At 39.1% G+C, this 25,685-nt stretch overlaps 1 protein-coding gene across 44 annotated transcripts in view; it reads right to left on the reverse strand.

Annotated features, from left to right (window-relative positions):
• camk2b1 (calcium/calmodulin-dependent protein kinase (CaM kinase) II beta 1) overlaps positions 1 to 25,685 on the reverse strand; it is a 102,595-nt gene that overhangs the window by 27,214 nt on the left and 49,696 nt on the right. For 7 of the 44 annotated variants that reach the window (XM_022667479.2, XM_022667483.2, XM_022667478.2 and 4 more), the window contains exons 7-16: positions 24,222 to 24,324; positions 22,946 to 23,029; positions 22,749 to 22,843; positions 20,954 to 21,076; positions 20,765 to 20,848; positions 19,855 to 19,897; positions 19,166 to 19,261; positions 10,016 to 10,053; positions 3,560 to 3,592; positions 91 to 162 (exon numbers count right to left, since the gene is read on the reverse strand). In XM_022667479.2, the coding sequence (XP_022523200.2) occupies positions 91 to 162; positions 3,560 to 3,592; positions 10,016 to 10,053; positions 19,166 to 19,261; positions 19,855 to 19,897; positions 20,765 to 20,848; positions 20,954 to 21,076; positions 22,749 to 22,843; positions 22,946 to 23,029; positions 24,222 to 24,324 (771 nt within the window). The remainder of the gene's footprint in view (positions 1 to 90; positions 163 to 3,559; positions 3,593 to 10,015; positions 10,054 to 19,165; positions 19,262 to 19,854; positions 19,898 to 20,764; positions 20,849 to 20,953; positions 21,077 to 22,748; positions 22,844 to 22,945; positions 23,030 to 24,221; positions 24,325 to 25,685) is intronic. The other 37 variants (XM_022667481.2, XM_022667516.2, XM_022667484.2 and 34 more) reach the window with 15 other exon arrangements.

A 25,685-nucleotide genomic window follows, 5' to 3' on the forward strand; every position in this document is an offset into this window, starting at 1 on the left:
AGAATAGGTAAAGGAGAGGTAAAGGAGAGGAGAGGAGAGGTGAGGGAGGGAGGGAGTGATAGAGGAAGGAGGGATTAGAGAGGTAAATACCAGTGCAGGAGAGGGGAGGTTTCCTTTGGGGCTGGTGACTATGCTGTTTTTGGTGCTGTTGGTCTGTTGGGGCTGTGCAGGGAAACAACACACACAGGGTTAAAGAGGAACCAGGTTAAAAGTGCTGGAAGAAAAGATCAGCACGCAGTAAAACACATGCATACCATCATCAGACTTCCTCTCTCACTCTCTCTTTCTCTCTGTCTCTCTCTCTTTCTCTTACACACACACACACAGACACACTTTTAAAAGTAACATTTTTAAAAATACCTTTTATTATTGTTGTTTAATCTTTGATAAGCTCAATATTTAATAAATAAAAAAATATATACAATATTTTAATCATTATACATGGCATATACGTAACAAACACCTTACAACAGGAGAACTTCATCATCATGTGTTGAATCATATTTAACTAAATATGATTCAATCATATTGTAATATTTTAAAATGATGTTTTTCAATATTGTACTGATTTCCAAAAAAACAGTACCCATATGTATTGTACTGCCATGAAATACTGTATACGATGCGTATATTGCACCAGTCAAAAGTTTTCCTACATTGTAAATTAATACTGAAGTCATCCAGACTATGAAGGGACACATAAAGAATCATGTAGTAACTTAAAAGTGTTAAACAAACCAAAATATCAAAATGTAGGTGCTTATCTGGGGAGCTGTTAACTTCTGAGTTTCTGAGGCTGGTAACCCTGATTAACTTATATATTCAGCTGCATACAATCATGAGAATGAAGGAACACAACAAACACAAAGCTATTTGATGTGAAAAAACTAATAGAAGGCCAGGGGAGGTCATCAAAAACAAACCGATTGTCATAGTCATTATCATGCTTCTCTCACTAATTACGCTTCATCAGTCTATTCCATTAAGCCAATTATACATGATAAGTGCATGATGAATCATGTTATATGCGTAATGCCATGCGTAATCACAACGGTTCAAATAAACCTGTAACAGGGCCAGACCTGAACTCGTGTTCAGGTCAGACAGACAGAGGGTCATAAGTAGCTCACAATCCCCCCTTTACTCATCTGGCCTGACTGCTTTCATTCATTTAGAAAGAGTCATTATTAGGAAAAGAAAGAGGCTTCGGAGGGGGCAGGACTGCACGGCTCGACACAACACAATCACACACACATACACACACACAACTTAAGGACATCACATATGAGTGAGCTCGACTGGTTCTGTAGTTCCTGTTGGCTTGACTATAAACTAGAGCTTAAATCGGGCCCAAAAAATCCAGTCCCAACTAGACCAAGCCTGTGCACGTTCTACCCTGAGCCCAACCCGTTCCATAAACTGCCTGTGATCCAGAGCCTGATTTAAACTCGACATTTTATTAGTAATAGAGCATTAAAAACTGAGCTTTTTAAAACACATTTTCGGGCTGTTGGAATTAGCAAATTGCGTTCGAAATGATTTTAATTAATATTGCAACACTGAAGAAGCATAGACCTATTCTTTAAAAAAAAATGTTTATTAAGAACAGCAAGACAGTGCTGCAAGTCAACTGCATAATACAGACAAGAGGAGGAGATAAATAGCAAAAATAAATAAAAATAGCATTAAAAAACAAACACCCAAGTCACAAAGTATTTTCCTGAGCCTGAACCGACCCGGCCCGAGGAAAGTGGTGGGGAAATCTCGGGGTTCAGGCAGAGAATCTAAGCTCTACTCTAAACCACTAACAAGTGTCTACTGGAGCAGAGCTCAGCAGAACCAAGTTGCGCTGCTTTTAAGGACAGAACCCAGTCAGAGGATTATCAGTAAGGAGAGAACATCAAAAAAGTAAAGAGGAAGGCAGCAGAAATGGACAGAATGAAGGTGAACAGATGAACAGATGAAGAATACAACAATGCCTTGAACAAACACAACTGGACTGAAATATTGAACACATGGAGAAATAGTACAGAATGCTAACATCTGGACAAAGATGCTTTAAATTAAAAATCCAGTGTGAAATGGACTTTGTAGTGGTTTGTAGTGAAACATGACACTGAGTAAAAACGTCTGTCCAATATCCCACCTCCATTCACCCCAGCATTCCCAAAACATTTTCTAGCTGATGCTCCCAACAGGCTTACAATGCTAGTGATGGGGCATAGAGTTGCCCATCAAAGAAATTAAAAATTTTATACAATTAACAAGAAGCTCAAAGTAGCTCCACACTTCACTGGTAGAATTGTGAGAGCCCTGACATTGAAAACGAGGCACTAAAACTTTAAAAGTGCACTAATAGTTCATTTAAAAACACTGTTTATAAACACAATACCTTGAGGTAACTTTCTGAGCACAAATTGCAAAATTACTTTAGAAGAAAAAGCATATTTTTTGAGTTGCTGCTGAAAATATCTCTATAATATTCATGGATTTCCAAAGAATGAATTTTGCAATCTGTTCCTCTATCCTTTCTATTCATTTGTGCAACTCTATGCCCCTATCACTAGCATTGTGAGCATGTTGGGAATATCGACTAAAAGTGCTGTATTTCAGAATGCTGAGGGTAAATGGACGTAGGTTATTTGACAAATGTTTGTACTCGTTATCATGTTCCACTACAACCCAAGTCCATTTCACACCGGATTTCTCCTTTAAACTCTATGCCCCTAACACTAGCATTGTAAGTCTGTTGGGAGCATTGGCTAAAAGTGCTGTATTTGGGAATGCTGTTGGTGAATGGAGGTGGACTATTCGACACGTTTCACTACAAACCAAGTCTCCAAGATTTCTCCATTAAATAGCTTTTTATGCATCAAATTAATTCAAATAATAACAAAAATAATCTAAATAAACATTTAAATAACATTTTCAAAAAAGTCCAAACATGTTCTTAGATGTCACAAGACTCATACACCCATTTGCACCAGCTTACCAAAAATTCTCAATCACGTCATCAAGAAATACAGCAAACAACTCGAACAGCAAACTGCAAATCCAAGTGAAAAGAAAGCAGAGTGCAAACAGCACTCCACTGGAGGAGAAAAATTAAGTAATGAATCCAGTCTGAACCAGCAAAGCCTAAACTCTCAGCTACTGTAGCAGAAGAAAGGAAGAAGCAGAGAGCTTCATTTCTGAGCACATGTGAGCTTCCTCTCACTCTCAGCGCAGGAGAACAGTAGGGTGCAGCAGGAGGAAGATACTCGAGTGTCCTCCACAGATAAAGAGAGCTCAGAGCAGACACATGCAGAAGAACAGAGTGGGGAAATCCAGCTGTGCTCGTGGCAGTAAGCAGGAACGAGCTGTGCAGTGCGCGTGCCATCGACTCTTCAGCCGCAGAAAGAACACTGGAGAGAAAAGTAAGGGAGGACGGAAAGTGTAGAAGAATTCAGGGGCAGGTGGTGGTTGTGATAGGCTGGTGTCTGCACTACGGAGACAAAAACGAGGGAAGACGGAAGAAGATAAAGGGTGGAGGAGAAAAAATGGAGCGATGATCTCTCACCATGTACTGAACCGTGGAGCTCGACTTCCTCTTCTGGAAGGATGGAGAGAGGGAGAAAGAGTGAGAGAGGTGAATCATTCCATCAGACAATTAAATTAAACTAAAAATTAAAATAAAAAATCTTTTTACACTTCTTGTAAAGTTTGTAGAGTAAATAGCAGCATAGACGATTCACGACCGTGTTCTAATTAATGGCTGAATCCTTATTCCCTCAAATACCCCCCTTACTTACTATATAGTAACTATTTAAGTCACAAAACTACAGCATCCGAATGCAGACAGCTCCAAAAATATAATGCATTGTTTATACAGTACCTGTCAAAAGTCTGTACACATCATTGTATTCAATCTTTTTCTTTATTTCTATATTTAATTGATTTTCTACATTTTAGATTAATAATAAAGACATAAAAACATGTGTAGTAAACAGTGAAAAAAAAAAAATTGTTAGTCCTCCACAATCACCTGATCTAAACCTAATGAACTAAGATGGTGATTTGAGGTGATTTAATCGGGATGAGCTGGAGCTTAAATCGGGCCCAAAAACCCCAGCCCCACCTAGACCGAGCCTGTGCATGTTCTTCCCCAGCCCAACCCGTCCCATAAACTGCCTGTGAGCCAGAGCCTGATTTAAACCCCGACATTTTATTAGTAAGTACAGCGTTAAAACAGCGTGAAGGAAAAGCAGCAAATATTGTTCAGCACCTCCAGAAACTCCTTCCTTCAAGACGCTGGGAAAACTATTCCAGGTGATTCTCCCTCATAAAGACACTGAGATTAAAATACCAAGAGTGTGCAGATCTGTCCTCAAAGATAAATGTGCTACTTTATTTAACTATTTAGTGAATTAAAATTTTGACTTTTGACTGGTACTGTGTATAACTGTGTGACCTTTTAGGTCTAACACATCTTTCAAAGGGGGAAGACAAGAGGCAAACACTTTGGGAACAGTGGACAAAGAGTGGACTTTAGTGAAGGAAGAAAGAAGGAACTGAGTGAAGGAAAAGAAGGAACTGAAGGTGTGGACAGGTAGAGCAAAAGGTAATTTTATAGACTGCTGCTGAAAGACTGAAGCGAATCTGAAGTGAATCAGGATCATGCCTCACTTTTGCGCTGCCACTATGTTTGGGAGATCGCTGGTTCAAATCCCTGTCATACAGCTTGCCATCAGCTGCCGGAGCCCTGAAAGAGCACAATTGACCTTGTTCTCTCTGGGTGGGTACAGTAGAGTAGATGGCTTTCTTTCCCCTCTCTCATCACTCCTAGGGTGATGTTGATCAGCACAAGGCTGCGTCTGTGAGCTGACGTATCAGAACCAACTTACTGCACTTTCCTCCGAGTGCACTGTGATGCTACTCGGCAATGCTGCATCCGCAGCAGTTGGAAAGAAAAGAGGTGGAGTGTGACTTCACATGTGTCGGAGGAGGCATGTGCTGGTCTTCACCCCCTTCTTGTGTTGTGGCATCACCAATCATGGGGGATATACAGCTGAGTAGCAGCTGAATGTATTGGGAACACCTGCTCCTACATTGTTTATGCAGAAATGAAGCTTTTAAAAGGAGTTCATCCTGCTTTTGCTGGTGTTACTGTCTCTACTGTCTGGAGAAAACGTTCTACTTGATTTTGGAGATTTGCTGTGAGGATCTTATTGAATTCAACACCAAGAACCTTTGTGAGTTCAAATCCAAAATCCCAAAAGTACTTGATGGAGCGCCATCATTCCAGAGAACAAAGTTCCTCCACTGCTCTACAGCTCAATACTGGGGGTTTTATACCCCTCTATATAGCCCACATCTGGCATTAAGCTGATCCTCTCCAGAAAGACTTATTAGACTTAGTATACCATGTAAATACTTCTTTACAGGGACTATACAAGCTGTATACATGCATTTGCACGTCTGTGCCAGCAATGGCTGCAACCAAAAAGTAGCTGAATGCATTCATTTAGAGAGTTATCTAAACACACTTGGGCCTGAAGTGTATAGCTCTAAAGAAAAAGCTTATAAGCCAACTCTCTGGAGTATATGACTCAATACTACATTAGAATTAATGTACTAGTGCTTAAAACACGCTGTGTTATCAAATCCAGAACATCCTTGAAAGACCTTTCACTCTGTAATGAGGAGAAAGCGCTGCACTCTTTGCTGCGGGTGCGTATCGGTAGCAGAGAGAAAGACGCCACGATTGTAATGCAGCGTTACGTAACGCCGCCACCGACACAGAGAACATCCGAATACGAACAAAGTTCTGAGAAGGAAGACAGAATTTTCGGCAACCTGGAGAAGAAAGTAAAGAGGGGGATGGAGCATCGCTGGAGGAAGAGCGAAGGAGGGAAGAAAGGAAGAAGAAGAAGAAGAAGAAGAGAGAGAGCGAGGGAGTGCGAAAGAGAGCCGTTGTTTAAAATGACTGATGGAGGACGTGGGGGAGCCTGTTGCTAGGCGATGAGAGGAGCGCAGTGATGCTATTTCTGTCGCAGAGTTTCCAGGGTTCAGACTCACGGCTATTCCTGGAACTAGAGTCACATTCCCAACTGAACCAGCTCTTCTCTCTGCTGCAGCGCGCACGCACACACTCGCACACGTGTGCTCACACACTCGCACACACATACACACACTCGCAAGCTCACACAGACACTCTGAGAGCATGTGGCAGAGCAAGGTGCAGCAGTAAGGCTGGTGTTGGTCGTGGAGGAGAAGGAAAAGGTCAATAGCCACTATAGGAATATGTCTGTAAATTTGGGTGATTACAGACTTATTACAATTATTTGTGTGCGTCTGTCAAGACTTGATGTTCTGACTAAAAAAACTAAAGAGTAACCTAAAGAAAAGCTCCAGTTAGGGGCAACAAAATGTTCAAAATTCTGTAAAAAGATCTATGCATTTATTGTGAAGTTGGAAAGTGGTTTTGGTTAGTGAGATAAAGTTTAAACTACCCTATACTCTCTATACTGCCACACACTAGCCTTAACTACTCTATACTATCTATACTACCATGCAATACACTAAATTACACAATCTTACCATACACTACCCCCTATAGTAGCCTAAACTATGCTATACTACCCTAAACTACCCTATACTCTCTATACTGCCACACACTAGCCTTAACTACTCTATACTATCTATACTACCATGCAATACACTAAATTACACAATCTTACCATACACTACCCCCTATAGTAGCCTAAACTATGCTATACTACCCTAAACTACCCTATACTCTCTATACTGCCACACACTAGCCTTAACTACTCTATACTATCTATACTACCATGCAATACACTAAATTACACAATCTTACCATACACTACCCCCTATAGTAGCCTAAACTATACTACCCAAAACTTCCCTATACTCTCTATACAGACACAGACTACCCTAAACTACCCTATACTCTCTATACAGACACACACTAGCCTAAACTACCCTATACTCTCTATAGTACCACACACTAGCTGAAATTACTATATATTTTATATTAGCATGTATACTAAACTAACTAGACAATCCTACCCTACACTCCTCCCTACACTAGCCAAAACTACCCTATACTCTACACTGCGACACATTAGCAAAACTACCCTATACTGCCACACACTAGCCTAAACTACCCAATACTCTCTATACTACCACACACTAGCCTAAACTATCCTATACTACCATGTAATACACTAAACTACACAATCCTTCCCTACAGTCCCCTATAGTAACCTAAATTACTAACACAATCTATACTACAACGTAATATGCTAAACTACACAATCCTACCCTAAACTCAGCCCTATATTAGCCTAACCTACAATCTACTGCCCTAAACTAACCTATACGTTCTATACTACCACACACCACACCAAACCACTCTACAGTTTCTATACTACCATATAATACACTGAACTACACAATCTTACCCTACACTCCCCTATATTTACCTAAACTACCCTATACTGCCACACACAACCATACACACCTATACATTATATACTGCCCCACACGACCCTAAACTACCCTATACTGCCAGACACTCTAAATTACCATAAACTCTCTATATTATACTATACCCTACTATACCACACCATATAATACATTAAACTACGCAATCCTACCCTACATTCCTCTATATTAGTCTATTAGTATTAGTATATAAGTCTAAACTCCTATAGTACCCTACATTACACTATACTACACATCCTTTAAGTATCCTAAATAACACTAGACTTCCCTATTCTCCCCTATAGAACACAAAATCACACTAAATTACCCAGCACTCCACTATAGTACCCTAAACTACCCTATACTCCCTACACTCCCTTAAAGTAACCAATACTGTCTGTACACCCATGCTATATTTTTTCAGCTGGTATTAAATGTGAGTAGTGTCGTTCCGTACGTGAAATCTGGTTCTCAAAGAAGATTCCTCAGCTTCCTTAGTGACATCACATCACTCCCTCCTTCATTTCTATTCTCCCCAACACCTCCCACACACACACACACACACACACACACACGTGCAGACGGAAATAAATCTGCCAATCCGTTTCTTCTCCTCTTTCTGGGGGGTATCAGTCTCCAGCAGACCGGATGAAGCTTGTTTCACTCGTTTGGTAACACCTTCATTACTGCTCTCAGCTACTGAGCGTTTAATCTACTCACTTCTCTAGATACTTCTTTATCATGTCTATTACAGTAATTGTATTCCTCAAGTGCACGGAATAAAACCATTTATTCTTGGGTTTAAATGGATGATTCTTCAATTTAAACAATATTTATGCCTCTTACACGTTATTTTTAGACATATAGTCTGTGATTTTTGTGTTATTTACTGCACTTTAATTTCTAGGGAAAAGTAATACATTTAATTATGTATTTATTGTGAACGTTGAAGAGGTTTATTCCAAATTTACCATTTAAAGGTTAACTTTTTTTTTTACATTTAAAGAAGAAAAGTAAATGATGAAAAAGTCAAAGAGAAACATTTAGAATGACTTGCAAATCTGCAGTAATAAATATTTATCCACACAAAACGGTGGCTGTTACGAGAATGACACTTGATTCAGTTTAAAACTATCTTTTTATCTATTTAAAAATTAAAGTTAAATCCGAACTAACTTTATAAACTAAACTAATATGGCTGTAGGATGGCAAAGGAGTGCAATAGAGAATAAGGAAAAATAGCAAAAAAGGATGAAAACACAACAGCTTTGGAATGACCTGCAATTCTGCTCTAATAAATATTTAATATTTAAATTCTAATTATGCTCAGTATTGGACATTTACTTTCAAGAAAAAAAAACACTGTTTTTAAAATAAATTAAACAAAACTTTATTGGAAAATGATAACTGTAACATGGCCTTATCAACAGAAAACTGGTTGTTACAGTTAAGACTTATAATTATGGTAATGACACGTTTTCACTTTAAACCTCTGTTTTTTTTTTTCTCTGTTTAGAAATGTCCAAAAATGTTTTTTTCCACTGTTCTTTAGTCAAAATGACCCTAAAACATCAGTAGAGTCCTAGAGAACACAGAAACAATGACTCTAAATGACTGAGATTTGAACATGCAAACATTGTTTTGAAGTAATTGAACCTAAATTATTATATGTTTATATATATTATATATTTAATAAAAGAAAATATACAGCTCTGGAAAAAAATAAGAGACCACTTCAGTTTCTGAATCCGTTTCTCTGATTTTGCTATCTATATGAATATATTTGAAACTAGGAACAACATTTCTCCCAAATAAAAATATTGTCATTTAGAAAATTTATTTGCAGAAAATGAGAAAAGAGTTCAGAAATCAATATTCGGTGGAATAACGCTGGTTTTTAATCACAGTTTTAATGCATCTTGGCATTATGTTCTCCTCCACCAGTCTTACACACTGCTTTTGGATAACTCCTGGAGCCAAAATATAAGCAGTTCAGCTTGGTTTGATGGCTTTATGATGGATTATATATTAATTTTGTAAAATCAAAGAAACTCATCATTTTTTTCAAGTGTTCTCTTATTTTTATCCCAGAGTTGTATATTTTATATACACTGCTAATTAGATTGTTTTATGAATTGCCCAAATATGGAAGCACTAGTCATTTTAAATTGGTTTTATATTATTGTTGCATTTTTTCTTTTTATTAATAAATATTTAAAAAGATACATAATTCTGAATATTAAACACACACACATACATATTTACAGTATGATCATAGATTATGTACTATATGGCAGCTTATAGCATATGACTGATAGTAAGCTGATATTGTAAATTGTCCAAACAAAAAGTGACATCTACAAGTCACACACACACACACACACACACACACACACACACACACACACACACACACACACACACACACACACACACGAAAAGATAGAGAAATGAAAAAGCAGGGAAATAAAGGCCAGAGGTCAGAGTCCAGGGGGACTATCGGCTAAAGGTCAGCGGATCGGCTTACCTTCACGTCGGCCTTCTTGTTCAGCAAACTCTTGGCTGCTGTAATGGGACAAACGAAAGAGAGAGACAGGCTTTAAAACAGCTTTAAAACAGCAATTATCTCAGATAATCCCAACCGATAAACATCCTGTATTAAACTCTATTAAACACAGAGATTGAAACTCGCTCAGTTTCCCATTTAAAATGATCTCCATGATCATTACTGCAGCAGCGCCTCCACTGAGAGATACAGCCGTATGATGTTTTGGTGTTAGAAATTCAACTGCAGCCTCTTCAAAGCTTTGGGAAACTCAGCCTCTGATCAATTCAACCAGATCATCTGCTTTTCAATTGAATCAATCAGTTTAAAAAAAAAAAACAGTGTCCTCCAGAATTATTGGTGCGCTTGTTAATCGCAACTGTAATTATTTGCCTTGAAATTTGAGTGAAATCTGAAGTAAAGCCCTATGAAATATGTTTTATTTTCTTATTTTCAGCCTTTTCCTTTCTCCTTTAACTAATAGCTTTGGTGTGCACCACTTAAAAATGAGCGAAATACACTATACTACGATGAAGGTAATTCACAAAAATGTAAAATTCATTTTTTTGTAAAATACACAGGGTCCTATCTTATACTATGTACAAGGTGTGTCGCAACACTACCAATATTGCTAACTTACACCCTGTCAACAGCTTGGTTTGTGAATACAATTTCATGCCTTGCATCTGCATCCATTAAATAGCAATGGTGCTTGTGAATATACAGTATCTACGCTGATGGGTGTTGCTATCTTAGCATTAAGAAAAACACAGGTGCGCCAAAAATAAATTAACATTGCTGTTTCCATAAATGACCTGTTCGCCCTCCTTCACAGCGTGAATGAGCAGGTCAGTTATCTCTGCTGAGAATTGCATAAGTTATGCACCATTAAAATAGCAATTTGCCAAATTCAGAGCACACTTGATTCTTAAAGGTAATGGCAAGTGATGTGTTGATTGGTTTATTTCACATTGCACATTCACGTTCCGAAACACAACCATAATTTTTTAAGAGATTTAGTACATGCATTTTGCACGTTTCGAGCTTTATAAGGCATACTTTTCCCATCGTTATGATAGCAAAGACACACTGACGCACCAAATCAAGCTGCATGGTGCTTATAGATCATTAAAACAGGGCCCACTGTGTTTTTTGTCCTAATTTTGGGCATTTCACATTATATATGTATAAAAAAGGTGCTTTTCTAACTCAATCTCATAATTCTGTTTATGTTGTTCACATCACAGAAATCTTAGGGCTCTACTAAAGAGTTAGGAAACATATCAAGCCCCCAAAAAAAGCTTAAAATTAAATTACATCAAAAAATAAGTCCCAAAATTATTTTGAGTTTTTGTGTACATAATAATTCTGGGGTGCACTGTACTTAAACCCTGTACTTAAAGAAAAAACAAATCATATCACACTCCTGCAGTCGCCACACCTAAACAGTTCAATAAAGAGAGTGCAATGTTTTGCTTAAAGGTGTTCAGGGTAGGAAAACTCCTCAGACAGCACTGAAGTGTAAATGTGTTACGACACCCAATTTACAGCAGCTGTTCTGTTTTCTGTTGTTCTTTTTCATTCTTGAACATGCTTTAAAGGAGCATCTAGAGTTAAAGAATGATTGGTACCATTTCTGCACAATCGTTTCTGGCAAAACTACATATAATCTACCTTGAGCACCTTTAAATCATTATTATTTATGGACGAATTAAGACAAAGTCAAAGGAATACACAACTATAAAAATACAAGTCATTATTAGTATAGATTTATATATAACAAGCACAGAAAAATCCAACACTGTTACAAGAAAACCATTAATTTCCTAGGAATTCAAAAGGCAAAAGTCTCTATATTATGTGGCAGGCAGGTTTTATAGCTTCTGAATTAGGGCTGCATGACACTGGAAAAATTTTACATTGCAAATGTTTTTTTTTTTTTTTTTGCAATATATATCGCGATATTAAACAATGCAGCGCCCATGACGCCACCAGTCCCGCCCCCACCCGATCAAGAGTTAAGAGTCAGCGCCAAGCTCTCAAAAAAAGTATATTAGAGTGTTTTCTGGGATTAAAAGCGTGAATTCAGCTGTAACTGGAAATATCTGCGCAACAAAACTGTGCTGGACTGAGGTGCACAGCTTTCGACATGTGCGTTTACAAGCACGTGCCCAGCCATGTGGATGGATGTCATGCGGTTGCTTCGTGTTTACTCCTATGTCCCCCCCTCGCACTTCTCACGCAGGCAGCAGCAGCCTGTCACTCAAACAGACACAGAGACAGCACTGTGTATATACTTCTTTTGTCAAGAATCAAAACACTGCAACATGACGTTTTTGATTTAGTTGCCTTAAGTGACATTGCACGTCCTGCGATGGGACTACTGCGCATGTGCACATCGCGATGGCGATGCTCAAACAATATATCGTGCAGCCCTATTCTGAATGTAATTTGCACTCGCCTTAGTCAGATGCCAATCAGCAATCAGCTTGAGCTAGGCTTAGAATCTTTCAAACATTTCTTGGCAAATGTTTTAAAACATTTAAGAGGGTACAGAGAATGATCAGATCAGTAATCTCAAAAACGTGATATTGCACCTTCTTTAACTGTAATTAGCATAAATAAAACTACTAAAAATACTTTAAAATCAGTTTTAAAGTACAATTATTTCCTGGTTTCCCTTTGGGAGAAAGGTGTTCTTGTGGCAGTGAGAATGCAGTCATTAAAGAAGGAACATGCCCTTACAAAACTGCTGCTAACCTTATCTCTCACACAAGATTACTCATTATGCACTTATAGGCAGCTCAGATTGGTTCATTGCTGCTGGCAGAGCTGATTAACACTCCAACAGAGCAGAGCTGAGGTGAGGTGAACGGAAATCACACAAAAACACAAATAAACCAGGAGCCAGAGAAACCTGATTTCCCCTTTCAGTACTAAAAGATTGTAGAGTCCATATATATACTGCATTCTTCTCAACAATTCAACCACAAGGTCCAGATGATCCATCAAACGAGAGGAAGAAAGACATGATGAGCCTTTTTACATCAGCCTTTTTCCAGATCTGTGAAAGCTGTTTTTTTAAGCTTTTTCAGGAATATTCTAGAGTACTGATATCTGGTGGTGAGAAATTGTCAATCTGGAGTTCGCTTCAAACTGACTTGGGTGTGGATTGCTCCAGATGGATAGCTATCCGCTCCTGGTGCCACATGTGGGGTCATGTGGCTGGAGTTTCAATTTCATTAAGACCAAAAGTCTGTAATCTAGAGTTTCCTTCTCCTAAGAAGATTGTAGTGCATGCACAGGGCTGCAGGTACGTAAGCTATCTGCTCCTGGTGCTGCGCCTACGGTTGCATGATTGGTTCATTTTGTAACGTAATTGCTTACACGTGGAATTGTGCAATTGATCCACAGTTCAAATGGAGTTGTTGTTTTGTGTGAAAGCAAACCTGCAATGATTTCCCCAAACAAGCCCAGAAACTATTCTGGGTGCAGACTCTTTTATTCAGGACAAATGTTAAAACTCCCCTTAAAAGTATTGCATAAGTACAAGCACGCAAATATTGCCCAATGAAAATAATTTCAGTCAAACTCGACACAAAAGGCTACTAAACCACAAAATGTAGAACCATATCAGACTTCGTTGTCCTTATTTTGCCAAAGAAAGGAAATTAATAATTATAATCCCTGTGGAGAAAACTTAACTTTTGCTCTATAAAAAGAGAGAGAGAGAGAGAGAGAGAGAGAGAGAGGGGTAAGAAAGGTCCTTACCTTGGCATAAACACAGAGAGGCAAGAACAAAAGAACAAGAAAAGAAAAGAAAGAAAAGAAGAGGAGGACAGCAGAGGTCAAAATATCAGTAGTATTATCTTATCTTAGTCTTTAGGCCAGTAGTCACCAACCCCTCCTCTGGAGATCTACAACACCTAAAGGTGCATCCCAAAAAAGTTACTTTATCTCAGTAATTCAGTTCAAAATCTGAAATTTATCATATTACATAGATGTTTTACACACAGAGTGGTCGATTTTAAGAGTTTATTTCTTATGATGTTGATGATTATGGCTTACAGCCAATAAAATCCCAAAAATCAGTGTATCAGAAAATTAGAATATTATATAAGACCAATTGGTACTTTTGTCAGTGTGGGCAGCGTGCCAAGTCCTGCTGGAAAACGAAATCCGCATCTCCATAAAAGTTGTCAGCAGAGGGAAGCATGAAGTGCTGTAAGATTTTCTGGGAAAACACTGCACTGACTTTGGACCAGCAGATGACATTGATCTCCAATGTGTTATATCAAATCCAAAGTCAGTGCAGTGTTTTCCCGCAAAATCTTACAGCACTTCATGCTTCCCTCTGCTGATTTCATTTTCCAGCAGGACTTTGGCACAGTGCCAAAAGTACCAGCTGGTCTTATATAGTATTCTAATTTTCTGAGACACTAATTTTCAATATCAATATCTATGTAAACCATAGATCAATCTGTGTGTAACACATCTATGTAATATAAGAGTTTCACATTTTGAACTGAACTACTAAGATAAAGCAACTTTTAAAAATTAAGCCTGCACTGAGAGCAGACCACCAGGAGGACGAATGGTAACCACTAATATAGGTCTTTGCTTCAGATAGTCCAAGACCCGTGGATGAGATCAATCTGAATCACGTTAAACTGATAAACAGGATTTAAGGGTAGACTTTAATTACTTAATCTGTAGATTAAGTAACCAATTACCCAGTTTAACCTAATGAGAAGTTCTTTAACAGCATCAATTACTCCAACTGAAACTGTGCCAGTGTTTCAGAGTGGCTTCATGATATGGCTACATGAGTTTAAATGCTAAAATGCTATGCTAAGCAGGTTGTGGGCGGAGCATTGAGAGAACCACAAAAGATACTAAGAAAACAATAATTTACTAAATAAAAAGGTCACATTTTTAATAAAAGTCACATTTTGCACACATTTAATACAACAAACATCACATTACAGGCGTGGCTCTTGTTTTTGAGCAAGTGTCTCCCGTGCGAGGCTTCGCAGCTGAAGCTCCAGCCCAGCATGAGTTAGCAGAGCTGGAGAGAGAGAGAGAGGCTATCCGACAGAGGCAGCGCGGCATGAATATTTGATTGCAGGCATGTGGAGACTGCATCAAATATGAAGCGCAGCCTTTACACCCAGCCACAGCCACCACTCCAGCTGAGAGCACCAGCTCTCCTCTCAGCCCCTCCAAACGAGGGCTCTCCACCGCCGCCCTCAGCCGAACAGGAGTTTACCGTTTCCACCGGCCACACATTTGAATATTTGATTGCAGGCGTATGTAGGCCGCATCAAATATGAAGCACAGCCCTCCGCACGGAAGCAGCAGCAGCCGCAGCTAGGCTGAAACGAGAAGCTGCTTTATTAAACTCAACAGGATTATTCTGCGTCTGACTGCGTTCTTATGGATGTATTGCTGAATTTTTACATTCTACCAGTTCTATCACGGCTCCAGGAAGTCATATTATTGATACTATTGATTATGTTGACACCAAAACATGCTCTTTGATACTTTGACCTTACACTGGTTCAATAAACAAAAGTGCTTAGAATGGTTATTTGAGAGATGCCATAGAACATCAGCGTCCAATCTTATCTTCTCGAGGTCAATATGGCAGCAGGTTTTCATTCTAAACAACGAGCAGCCACACCAACCTTTTGTGGAAAAGCCTGGACACCCCTCCCAGAGAACAACCATTTTGGAGCCAAAATTTACCGTGATTATAACATAAGAAAGAGATTAAAATGTGCAGAATCCTTACACTGGCAAAAAAAATAAGTTAAAATGCTAGACTTTATCAACTACACAAAAATTAACACGCTTAAATGTTTGGTGGCAGCAGACCCACCCTTATGTTTGGAATAGCAGTGCTGAAGTAAATTCACGATGAGAATAGCACTACTGAGGTAAATTCATAATTAGAATATCAGTCTTGAGGTAAATATAGGAGTAGAATAGCACTACTAAGGTAAATTCATGATCGGAATAAAAAATTAACACGCTTAAATGTTTGGTGGCAGCAGACCCACCCTTATGTTTGGAATAGCAGCCTTGAGGTAAATATATGAGTAGAATAGCACTACTTAAGTAAATTCATAATTAGAATATCAGTCTTGAGGTAAATATAGGAGTAGAATAGCACTACTAAGGTAAATTCATGATCGGAATAGATCTTTGATGAGAAATCAGTGATGAAATAAACTTCCGATTAAAATTGCAGTTTTGAGACACATTCAAAATAGAATAGTTATTTTATAATACAAAAAGGACTACTGTCCTTTAATCATGTATGTAAATACATGATTAAAAAAGCTCTGCTGGAGTAAATGTATGATTAGAATCAAATACTGAGGTAAATTCATGATTGAAATAGCACTATTAAAGTAAATGTACGATTAGAATAAAAATACTGAGGAAGATTATGACTAGAATAGCACTGCTGGGGTAAATTAATGATTAGAATAAAAATACTGAGGAAAATTTATGACTAGAATAGCACTGCTGAGGTAAATTAAGGATTAGAATAAAAATATTGAGGTTAATGCATGACTGAAATAGCACTATTGAGGTAAATGTATGATTGGAATGACACTACTGAGGTAAATTTATGATTTATGATAAATGGTAAAGGCTATTTAATTTATTATTATTAATTAACTGTGTTCAGCATTCAGTACCATATTTAATTTAATTTTTTTATTTAATTTAATGTTTTGCTGCATCTTTAATTTCAGAAATCTTTGCAAAAGCTAAATTGTTTTTTCTACAGCATCACTCAAAAAAACATCTGAAGCACATTAAAATTCAAAGGTATGTGTATAAAATATATACATGTGCGCAAAATATCAGTGTCAGTAGATAACACAACAGTGTAACGTTGGTCAGAAGTACAGTAGATCCCACCAAAAATGCTGTAGACTCCTGAGCACCACAAGGTTTTGACCATGCAGAGGATGCAATAAGATTCACCCCCTGGTTAGTGAACATGCGTTAGTCCAGTCGCCCATGCAGCATTCAGTACAGCAGCAGGCAGCCTGTTCCATTCCCACTTTTAGGGTGAACTCCACAATCTCATACAAATACAGAGGGACAGGAAAGAGAGGAGAGGAGGAGGAGGAGAATCTGGAGGTTAAACTGGGCTGAAAATGAATGAATATGGGATGAAAACAGATGTAAAGGATGTAAACATGGATGAAAAAAAACAAAAGAACAATAAAAAGATGGCAGACTGGACTGGAATGGACAGGATGGAGCACACTAATAAAAGATGAGAAGAAACGAGTGAACAGAAAAAAAATGAAAAGAAACCGAGAAGCAAAAAAGCTTCCGTGCTATGGAGAGAATAACAAAGAGTAACAGGAGTGATGACAATTATAACCGACAGCCAAGTTCACCAAATGGGCTGCCAGACGGGACAACAGAGGAGACAGTGCTGGAATGGCAGGAGAGAAGGATGAAATGAACAGAAGGAGACAAATGGAGGGGTGAAGGGAGAGACAGCAAAAAAGAGACAGCAAGAAGGTAAAGGGAGGTAAAGATGAGTCACTGTGAGTGCGGCATGCTTTCAGCCTCATGCAGAGTGAGAAAGGATAAAGGTGGATGGGAAAGGAAAGAAAGGAACACTGGGAAAGGAGAGAAAAACATGAAACGAACAAATAAAAGTAAGAAGAAGAAAGGAAGACTTGGAGAAAAGGTGGAACATACAGCAGGGGTGTCAAAACTGACCTGATAAAGGTAAAGAGTCAAACTGAACCAATTATTATCTTGTTTTTGCAAGAGGGGCGGGACAACAGAGTCAAACTTAGAGGCAGAACCAATCATCATCTTTCTTTTGCAGAAGGGGAGGGACAACAGAGTCAAACTACATTTGCATTTGCAGAGTCAAAAATAGAGGCAGAATCAATCATAACTATATTTGCGAGAGGGGCGGGCAAACAGAGTAAAAATAAAGTTAGAACCAATCATAATCTTTCTTTTGTGGGAGGGGCTTGACAAGAGAGTCAAACTTAGAGGCAGAACCAATCATAATCTTCCTTTTGCAGGAGGAGAGGGATAACAGAGTCAAACTATATTTGTGAGAGGGGCGGGCCAACAGAGTCAAAAACAAAGGCAGAACCAATCATAATCTTCCATTTGTGGGAGGGGAGGGACAACAGATTAAATATAGAGGCAGAACCAATCATAATCTTCTATTTGTGGGAGGGGAGGGACAACAGAGTCAATCTACATTTGCGAGTGGTGAGGGGGCAACAGAGTGAAAAATAAAGTCAGAACCAATCATAATCTTCCATTTGTGGGAGGGGAGGGACAACAGATTAAACTACATTTGTGAGAGGGGCGGGACAACAGAGTCAAAAACAGAGGCAGAACCAATCATAATCTTCCATTTGTGGGAGGGGAGGGACAACAGATTAAACTACATTTGTGAGAGGGGCGGGACAACAGAGTCAAAAACAGAGGCAGAACCAATCATAATCTTCCATTTGTGGGAGGGGAGGGACAACAGAGTCAATCTACATTTGCGAGAGGGGCGGGACAATAGTCAAAAACAGAGATAGATCCATCAAAATGTTTATTTTAACAAACTAATATTTACACGACTCTTTGCAGTTTGTGTTCCAAACTGTGAGAAATTATACAAAATTATACAAAATATAAGATATAAGTATATTTTTACAGCTGTCTCTCTAAAGCAGGATCTAATGTTCTCCAGGAACATTAGCTAGCACCATCAGTGCACTGAGTGAATCCTGCAGGGTTAAAAACACACACTGACCTCTGGCTCTGACCTCTGGACGTTCTTATATATATTTATATATACATTAAATTATATTATTTATCATACAGGTTATAAAGAACCAAGTTTGACACCCCTGCAGTAGAGAAGAGGGTAAAAGAGGACAAGCAGTCAGGAGGTGGAGGAAAAAGTCAAACAGGAAAAGTTTGAAAGTGAAGAAGAGGAGGACGAAGGGGAGGGTGGGGAAGAAGAGGAGTGGAATGAAGGCGAAAGAGAGAAAGAAATAGAGAGAGAGAGGGAGCAGGAATCTGCAGAAAAGAGGACAGAGGGAGGAGAGAAGGCCCCTCAGGGGGCTCCGCTACCTTGTTCCACCAGCCCTGCTGTGGTGCCTGCTGCTGCGGCAACAGCAGCGGCGGCGGCAGTGACCGAGGCCGGAGCCGTGGTCTGCCTGCTACCCACTGACACAGGCGTACACACACACACACACACACACACACACACACACACAGTGTCCCCACATACACACCAAGTGAGAAAGGGAAACAAAGAGAGAGGGAGAGGGAGGGAGAGAAAGAGAAATAAAGAAAGAGAAAGAGCACAAGGAGGAGAAAATCATTTATTAGTCTAGAATCACAGAAGAAAATGAGACTCTAACAGTTCAATGATGCCCACTGGACTAAAGAGGCAGAGCTGGCACAGACAGAGGGTCATTTCACTTGAAAAGCACAAGAGGACACCAACCAGTACATAACATATAACGTCGCATCACACAAAAAAAAAAACAGTGCAGCAGACACGTCTGTCTCCAGCTTCAATTAAAGTCAAACACAGACACACATACATGTTCCTTGCAAAGGACATGATGAAGGACAGTAACACATAAAGGGACCATATAGGGACCTTAAAGGGACAATCCCTGAAAACAAACGGTCAAGTGGGTGCATCAAATATGTCAGGAAACATTCATTAAAAACAACAACAACTAAAAAAAAACACTGCAAAAGGGAAACCACAGACAGTTCCCGACCTGCCGGGAGTCCAACAGACTTACCAGAAAAGTTCCGCGACACTAGCATGGTAGTCAGGATAGCCCCCTGCAAGGAACGAGAACAACTAAGACCAAAGAAAAAAGACCCCAAAACAACAAAAACTGCCAAAATCACCAAAATAATCAAAAGACACTGGAGACAATGATTAACAAAGGCTGCTTCTTCACTGCAGGGCCAATGGTAGCTAAGGTTGTCAGAACAGACTGGAGTTTAGACTGGGGGAGCCTGAGAGAGGCAGTCTGGATATTTTGCATTAATCAGAACTCTGAAGCCTTACTATTTGGATGTCATTGTTTCCCATTAAACTTTGATTCATTTTTCTTTATTTTTCATTATCCATTGCATTCCAAAACCCATGTTCTGTTCGGAAGATTCATGGAATAAACTGACAAAACAATCTTTGACTCTTTGGCTGTTGGCCAGATACAACATAAATCAGGATCAGGATTTCATTTGACTAAATCTTTAAACTTAATCAGGACCCCGAATTGTCTGACCGAAGGGTCTGGTGGGTGTTGCTGGATGTGTCCAGTCTCTAGCTAGCTAAATACTAGCTAAGTAATGCACAACATTGGAGTGTTGGTTTTTAATCTGGCAACCAGCCTTGTCCCTCATTATTACTATAGCACTGTCCAACATTGATAATGTTGGCGTTTGAATGCTGGCCGAACAGGCTTACCCAAAGTCACCAAATCATGGCGCTAGGATACCACTGACCGGGCTCATCAAATATCACTGAAATGGCTCATCAAACATCTTTATGGTTGAGGCCGAGACTGGCCAGGCAGACCCCACTGTCTTTAAGCCCTCCCACCAAACGGTTCTGAGGCACCAAGTATGCTTAGCTAAACATGCTGAGAAATACGTTCAGCCCTGCAGTAGAAAAGCAGCCAAAGTGCCCTAAATCCACACCTTCAGTTTCCTCCTGGCGTTGAACTTCTTCAGGCACTCCACGGTCTCTTGTCTGTGCATCATGGAGGCCACTGTAGAGCGTTGCTACAAAAACAACAAACGCATAATTACTTTATTATTAATGTGCGTGTTTGTGTGTGTGAGAAAGAGAGTGTGTGTTCACTTAAGAGTGGTTGTAGCTATACTTACGCAGACCCATGGGTGTTTGAGGGCCTCTTGTGCAGTGATTCTCTTGGCTGGGTTGATGGTCAGCATCTGGTTGATGAGGTTTTTGGCTTCAGGGGTGACCGTGTCCCACTCTGGAGATGGAAACTGGAAAATCAAATAACAAAGGAGGTCAAATTTATACCCTGACATGCCTAGAGGAATTTGACTGCCCTTCCCTGCTTTGTCTCATTTTCAGAATAACATCTGGTCTGGGTCAGTCAACTAGGATGGGTGGGTTTACACAAACAATACAGCAACTGTGGTCATCAAGGTGGTCCAGATTGCCATGGTGTCCAAAAAAAAAAAAAAATCTTTATTTGAGTGAGTAAAGCTCTTCCGTTTATTTACAGTAATCTTAAATTGACAGATTTCCACTAATGATGGAGCATTAGCATTAGCAGCTAACCACTAGCTTTAATGCTAATGCTGCTTCAGCAGTGCTAGCCAGGGTTAGCAGCAGGCTATAGGCCAATAATACTCACCTCTGAATGGCGAGAGCACTAGTGCTAAGTCTGGTTAGTGGGTAATGCTAATGCTGCTCCAGCAGTGCTAGCAGGGGTTACCAGCAGGCTATAGGCCAATAATACTCACCTCTGAATGGCATGAGCACTAGTGCTTAGTGCGGTTAGCGGCTAATGCTAATACTGCTGGAGAACTAAACTGAAACTTCTGTATAACGCTGAACTTCACCAGAGTGGCTTTACTGCTCCTTATAACCTGACTGAAAAAAATTATACATAAGGTGCACTGGATTATAAAGTGCACTGGATTATAAAGTGCACTGGATTATATGACAATTTTTTGGGAAAATTAAAGGATTTTAAGTGTGCCTTATAGTGCAAAAAATACAAATACAATCTGCTACTGCTCTCACAACTAGCCTGATATCAAAACTACATATTTCTAGCAGTAGCAGCCCAACCCAATTGCTATGATCAGACTTCCAGGCACATTTCTAGACTGTATCCAGACTGATTTTTGATACTACAAGAAATCTGATTTTTGCACATACTGAGGTGATTACAGGCCTGTTACAACAAGGTAAGCAAACCAATCAATTACCTGGAGCCCCCAGACAATGACTGCTTATAAATTGAATGCAATGACAAATTGTGTGAGAGCCCCTTTACATTTTTCTAAAAGTTAATGAATTGAAGTTCAACAACACTTGTTATCAGAATCATCCTCAAGTTACACCACTAGCCAGCCAGAAAGGTTAGTCATTCCTGCAGCCGGCAAAATATGAAACGAGAACATAAAGAATAAGACGGCAGTAAATTATGATTTACATTGGATAGATTAGGCCTATATGCACAAACGGTGCAATTTAGCAGCAAGTAGATTAGCAACAGCATATCTGGATAATGTTTGCTATCTACCTGCATATCTACCTTTTTTCTGCCTTTTTTAATATGTTATATTTTTAAGAGAAAAAAAATGCACATCTGTTCCAGATTCACTGTTTATCGTATTTAATTACATGACATCGCAATAGCTTTAAGTACTTAAATTCTCATCAGATTGGACAAACATGGCATATCTATGCAAGCTATGCTACCGTGAAAATATATCCACCAAATGTCTGGTGGGTCTATGGTCTATGATAATTGTGTGCATTATATAACAGCTGTTTACTGTCTTTAAGCACCATGTTGCTTGGGGAACCCAAATGTGTGGTTTAAAATATTGTTATTAGGGTAATATTAGAAAGATGACTGAGAGAAGAGAAAGGAAGAATTTGAGAGGTTCTGTATGTGTAGAAAGTGTCAGAACTCACGTCGTAAGCTCCAGCTTTAATTTGCTGGTAGAGTTTGTGTTGGTCTTCATCCCAGAAAGGAGGATAACCAACCAGAAGAATGTAGAGAATCACACCTGACAAACAACCAAATACACAGAGTTTAGACACTTACACAGGCTTTTAGGTATTCCACGTGTGTTGAATGTGTGTGTGTGTGTGTGTGTGTGTGTGTTTACCACAGGCCCAGATATCCACAGGTTTCCCATAAGCCTCCTTCCTCAACACCTCAGGAGACAGATACCCTGGTGTCCCCGCAAAACCTGCAGAAAATACACCTTAGACCTGCTTTAAACTGTGGTTCATTAATTAATAATCAATTAATTAACTATCACTGTCACTTTTAAATGTTTGAGGTATTAAAAGAAACAGCACCAACATAAAAAGTTCACAATCCACATGGAAAGTTCACCATCAACATCACATGAAAAATAAGGACACCATTTGATTATTCCTGTATTTTTCACACATGATTTTGATTTAATTTTTTCATTAATATATTTTAAGATGGAGCAAATAGAACTAATTTCAACTGAATACAACTTACCGTAATTTAAACCCCTTATTTAAAAAAAAATCTTATAATGATTGATTTATTTTTTAGAACAGACTCAATTTCCAGGCGGTTGCAAGGCAGTATCTTACATGGTTGCTATGGTGTTGCTCAGTGGGTACCTGGTTGTTGCTATGTGGTTGCCACAGTATTGAATGTAGTTGCTATGGTGTTGCTCAGTGGGTACCTGGTTGTTGCTATGTGGTTGCTACAGTGTTTAATGTGGTTGCTATGGTGTTGCTCAGTGGGTACCTGTTTGTTGCTATGTGGTTGCTACAGTACTGAATGTGGTTGCTATGGTGTTGCTTAGTGGGTACCTAGTAGTTGCTATGTGGTCGTTATAGTACTAATGTAGTTGCTATGGTGTTGCTTAGTGGGTGCCTGGTTGTTGCTATGTGGTTGTTATAGTACTGAATGTGGTTGCTATGGTGCTGCTTAGTAGGAACTTGTTTGTTGCTATGCGTTTGTTATACTACTGTATGTGGGTGGATGCTATGGTGTTTCTCAGTGGCTGCTACGATGCTGTTGGGAGTTGCTAAGAGATTGCTACAGTATCCCAGGTGGAAGATATGGTGTTGCTTAGTGGCTGCTACGATGCTGTTGGGGTTGCATGGTATATACCATGTCATGGTATTCCAGGTGGATGCTATGGTGTTGCTAAGAGGTTACTAGGTGGTTGATATGTGGTTGAAGTTCAATGTGCAACCCAATTAAGATTCAACCAGATTACTGTTCAAATGAAAATCTTATATTTAAATATGTTAAAGTTTCAATTACGTGTCCTAATGTTTTTCCACATGACAAAAAATTATCAGAATAAAAGTATAATATTAATATACATATATGGTATAAATATATAATGTAAAGTAAGATCATAAGGTAATGCTGCTGCAGGTACATACCAAACCACGCCTGCTGATCTCCCTGCACCTCGATGGCCAATCCGAAATCAGCCAGCTTCACTGCTGCATTCTTACACTTGCTGGCCAGGAGCAGGTTCTCTGGCTGGATGAGGGACAGGCGGGACATTAATTATTTTTATTAAAAACACCCAGCACACACACACATACAAAAATACTAAACACACAGATATACATACACACACTGCTAGGCACAATATACATGCAAACATAGGCACAAACAAACTGCTTAGAGCTATATGCACATTTGAGCATTGCAAGAACACGCAAACATCATATCTCATATTTCATTTTCTTTACGATCATTTGTTAGGACAAACCAAACACACACAAACTCACACACAAACACACAATTAAGATACAAATTTTGAATATGCGAGAAATATTAGTAATTGTAACACATCAAATACTATTTCAAAACCCTTTAGAAACCCATCATCTGTGTAAGTAAACGGCTGCTTCTGCCTGAGAAGCGTGAGAGGAAGGGGGAAGGGGGGTAGGAGTAAACACGAGGCAACAGCATGGCCTCCATCCACATGGCTGGGCACGTGCTAGTAAATGCAGGTGTGGAAAGCTGTGCACCTTAGTCCAGCACAGTTTTGCACAGATATTTCCAGTTACAGCTGAATTCACGCTTTTACTCCCAGAAAAACATTCTTATTTAACTTTTAAAAAGCAATTTAAATGCCTGATTAAAGGGATGATTACTGTTGTTTTGCTGTTTTCCTCGGGTTTTCGAGCAGTCGGCGCTGACTCAGCTCTTGATCTGTCCGGATGCGAGACTAGTGGCTAGTGATGTCATGGGCCCTGCATTGTTTAATATTTATATATATATATATATATATATATATATATATATATATATATATATATATATATATATATATATATATATATATATATATATATATATATATAGTCAAAAAAAAAAAAAAAAAAAAAAACATTTGCAATGTAAAATTTTTCCAATATCGTGCAGCCCTAGTCTGTTTTCCAGCTGAACGATACGAGCTGTACAGGACTAGTATATTACTGTTAGCTGAGCTGCTGTACTGTGGCTTTCCTGTGGGTTTCCATATGACTTTAATTTAAAGCAGTAATGCCATGCCATGTCTTTATTCCTCTGTTACATTTTCTGTATCCCTTGTTTCAATTAAAAGCCCTCTGTAGGGTTCTGTCATTCGAATTACATGATGTTTCAGGCTGTTTCTGCAAAAAAAACATGTGCGTGGGAGTGTTTTAATACTTTTTACAACTAGAGTACCTCAACTTTTCACAAAGCTAAACTTCACAGCTCTGTGCTTTGATAAATGTATGGACTGGAAGAAGAAAGGCATTGTTTGTGCTGGTATTAGAAGAGTGTGTGTGTGTGTGTGTGTGTGTGTTCCTCTGAGATGGTTTGGAGATGACCCAGATTAGCGAGCCTCATTTCTCATTGTCACTAAC

The sequence above is a fragment of the Astyanax mexicanus genome, chromosome 22 (assembly GCF_023375975.1).
Source record: "Astyanax mexicanus isolate ESR-SI-001 chromosome 22, AstMex3_surface, whole genome shotgun sequence".
NCBI classification, from domain to species: domain Eukaryota; kingdom Metazoa; phylum Chordata; class Actinopteri; order Characiformes; family Acestrorhamphidae; genus Astyanax; species Astyanax mexicanus.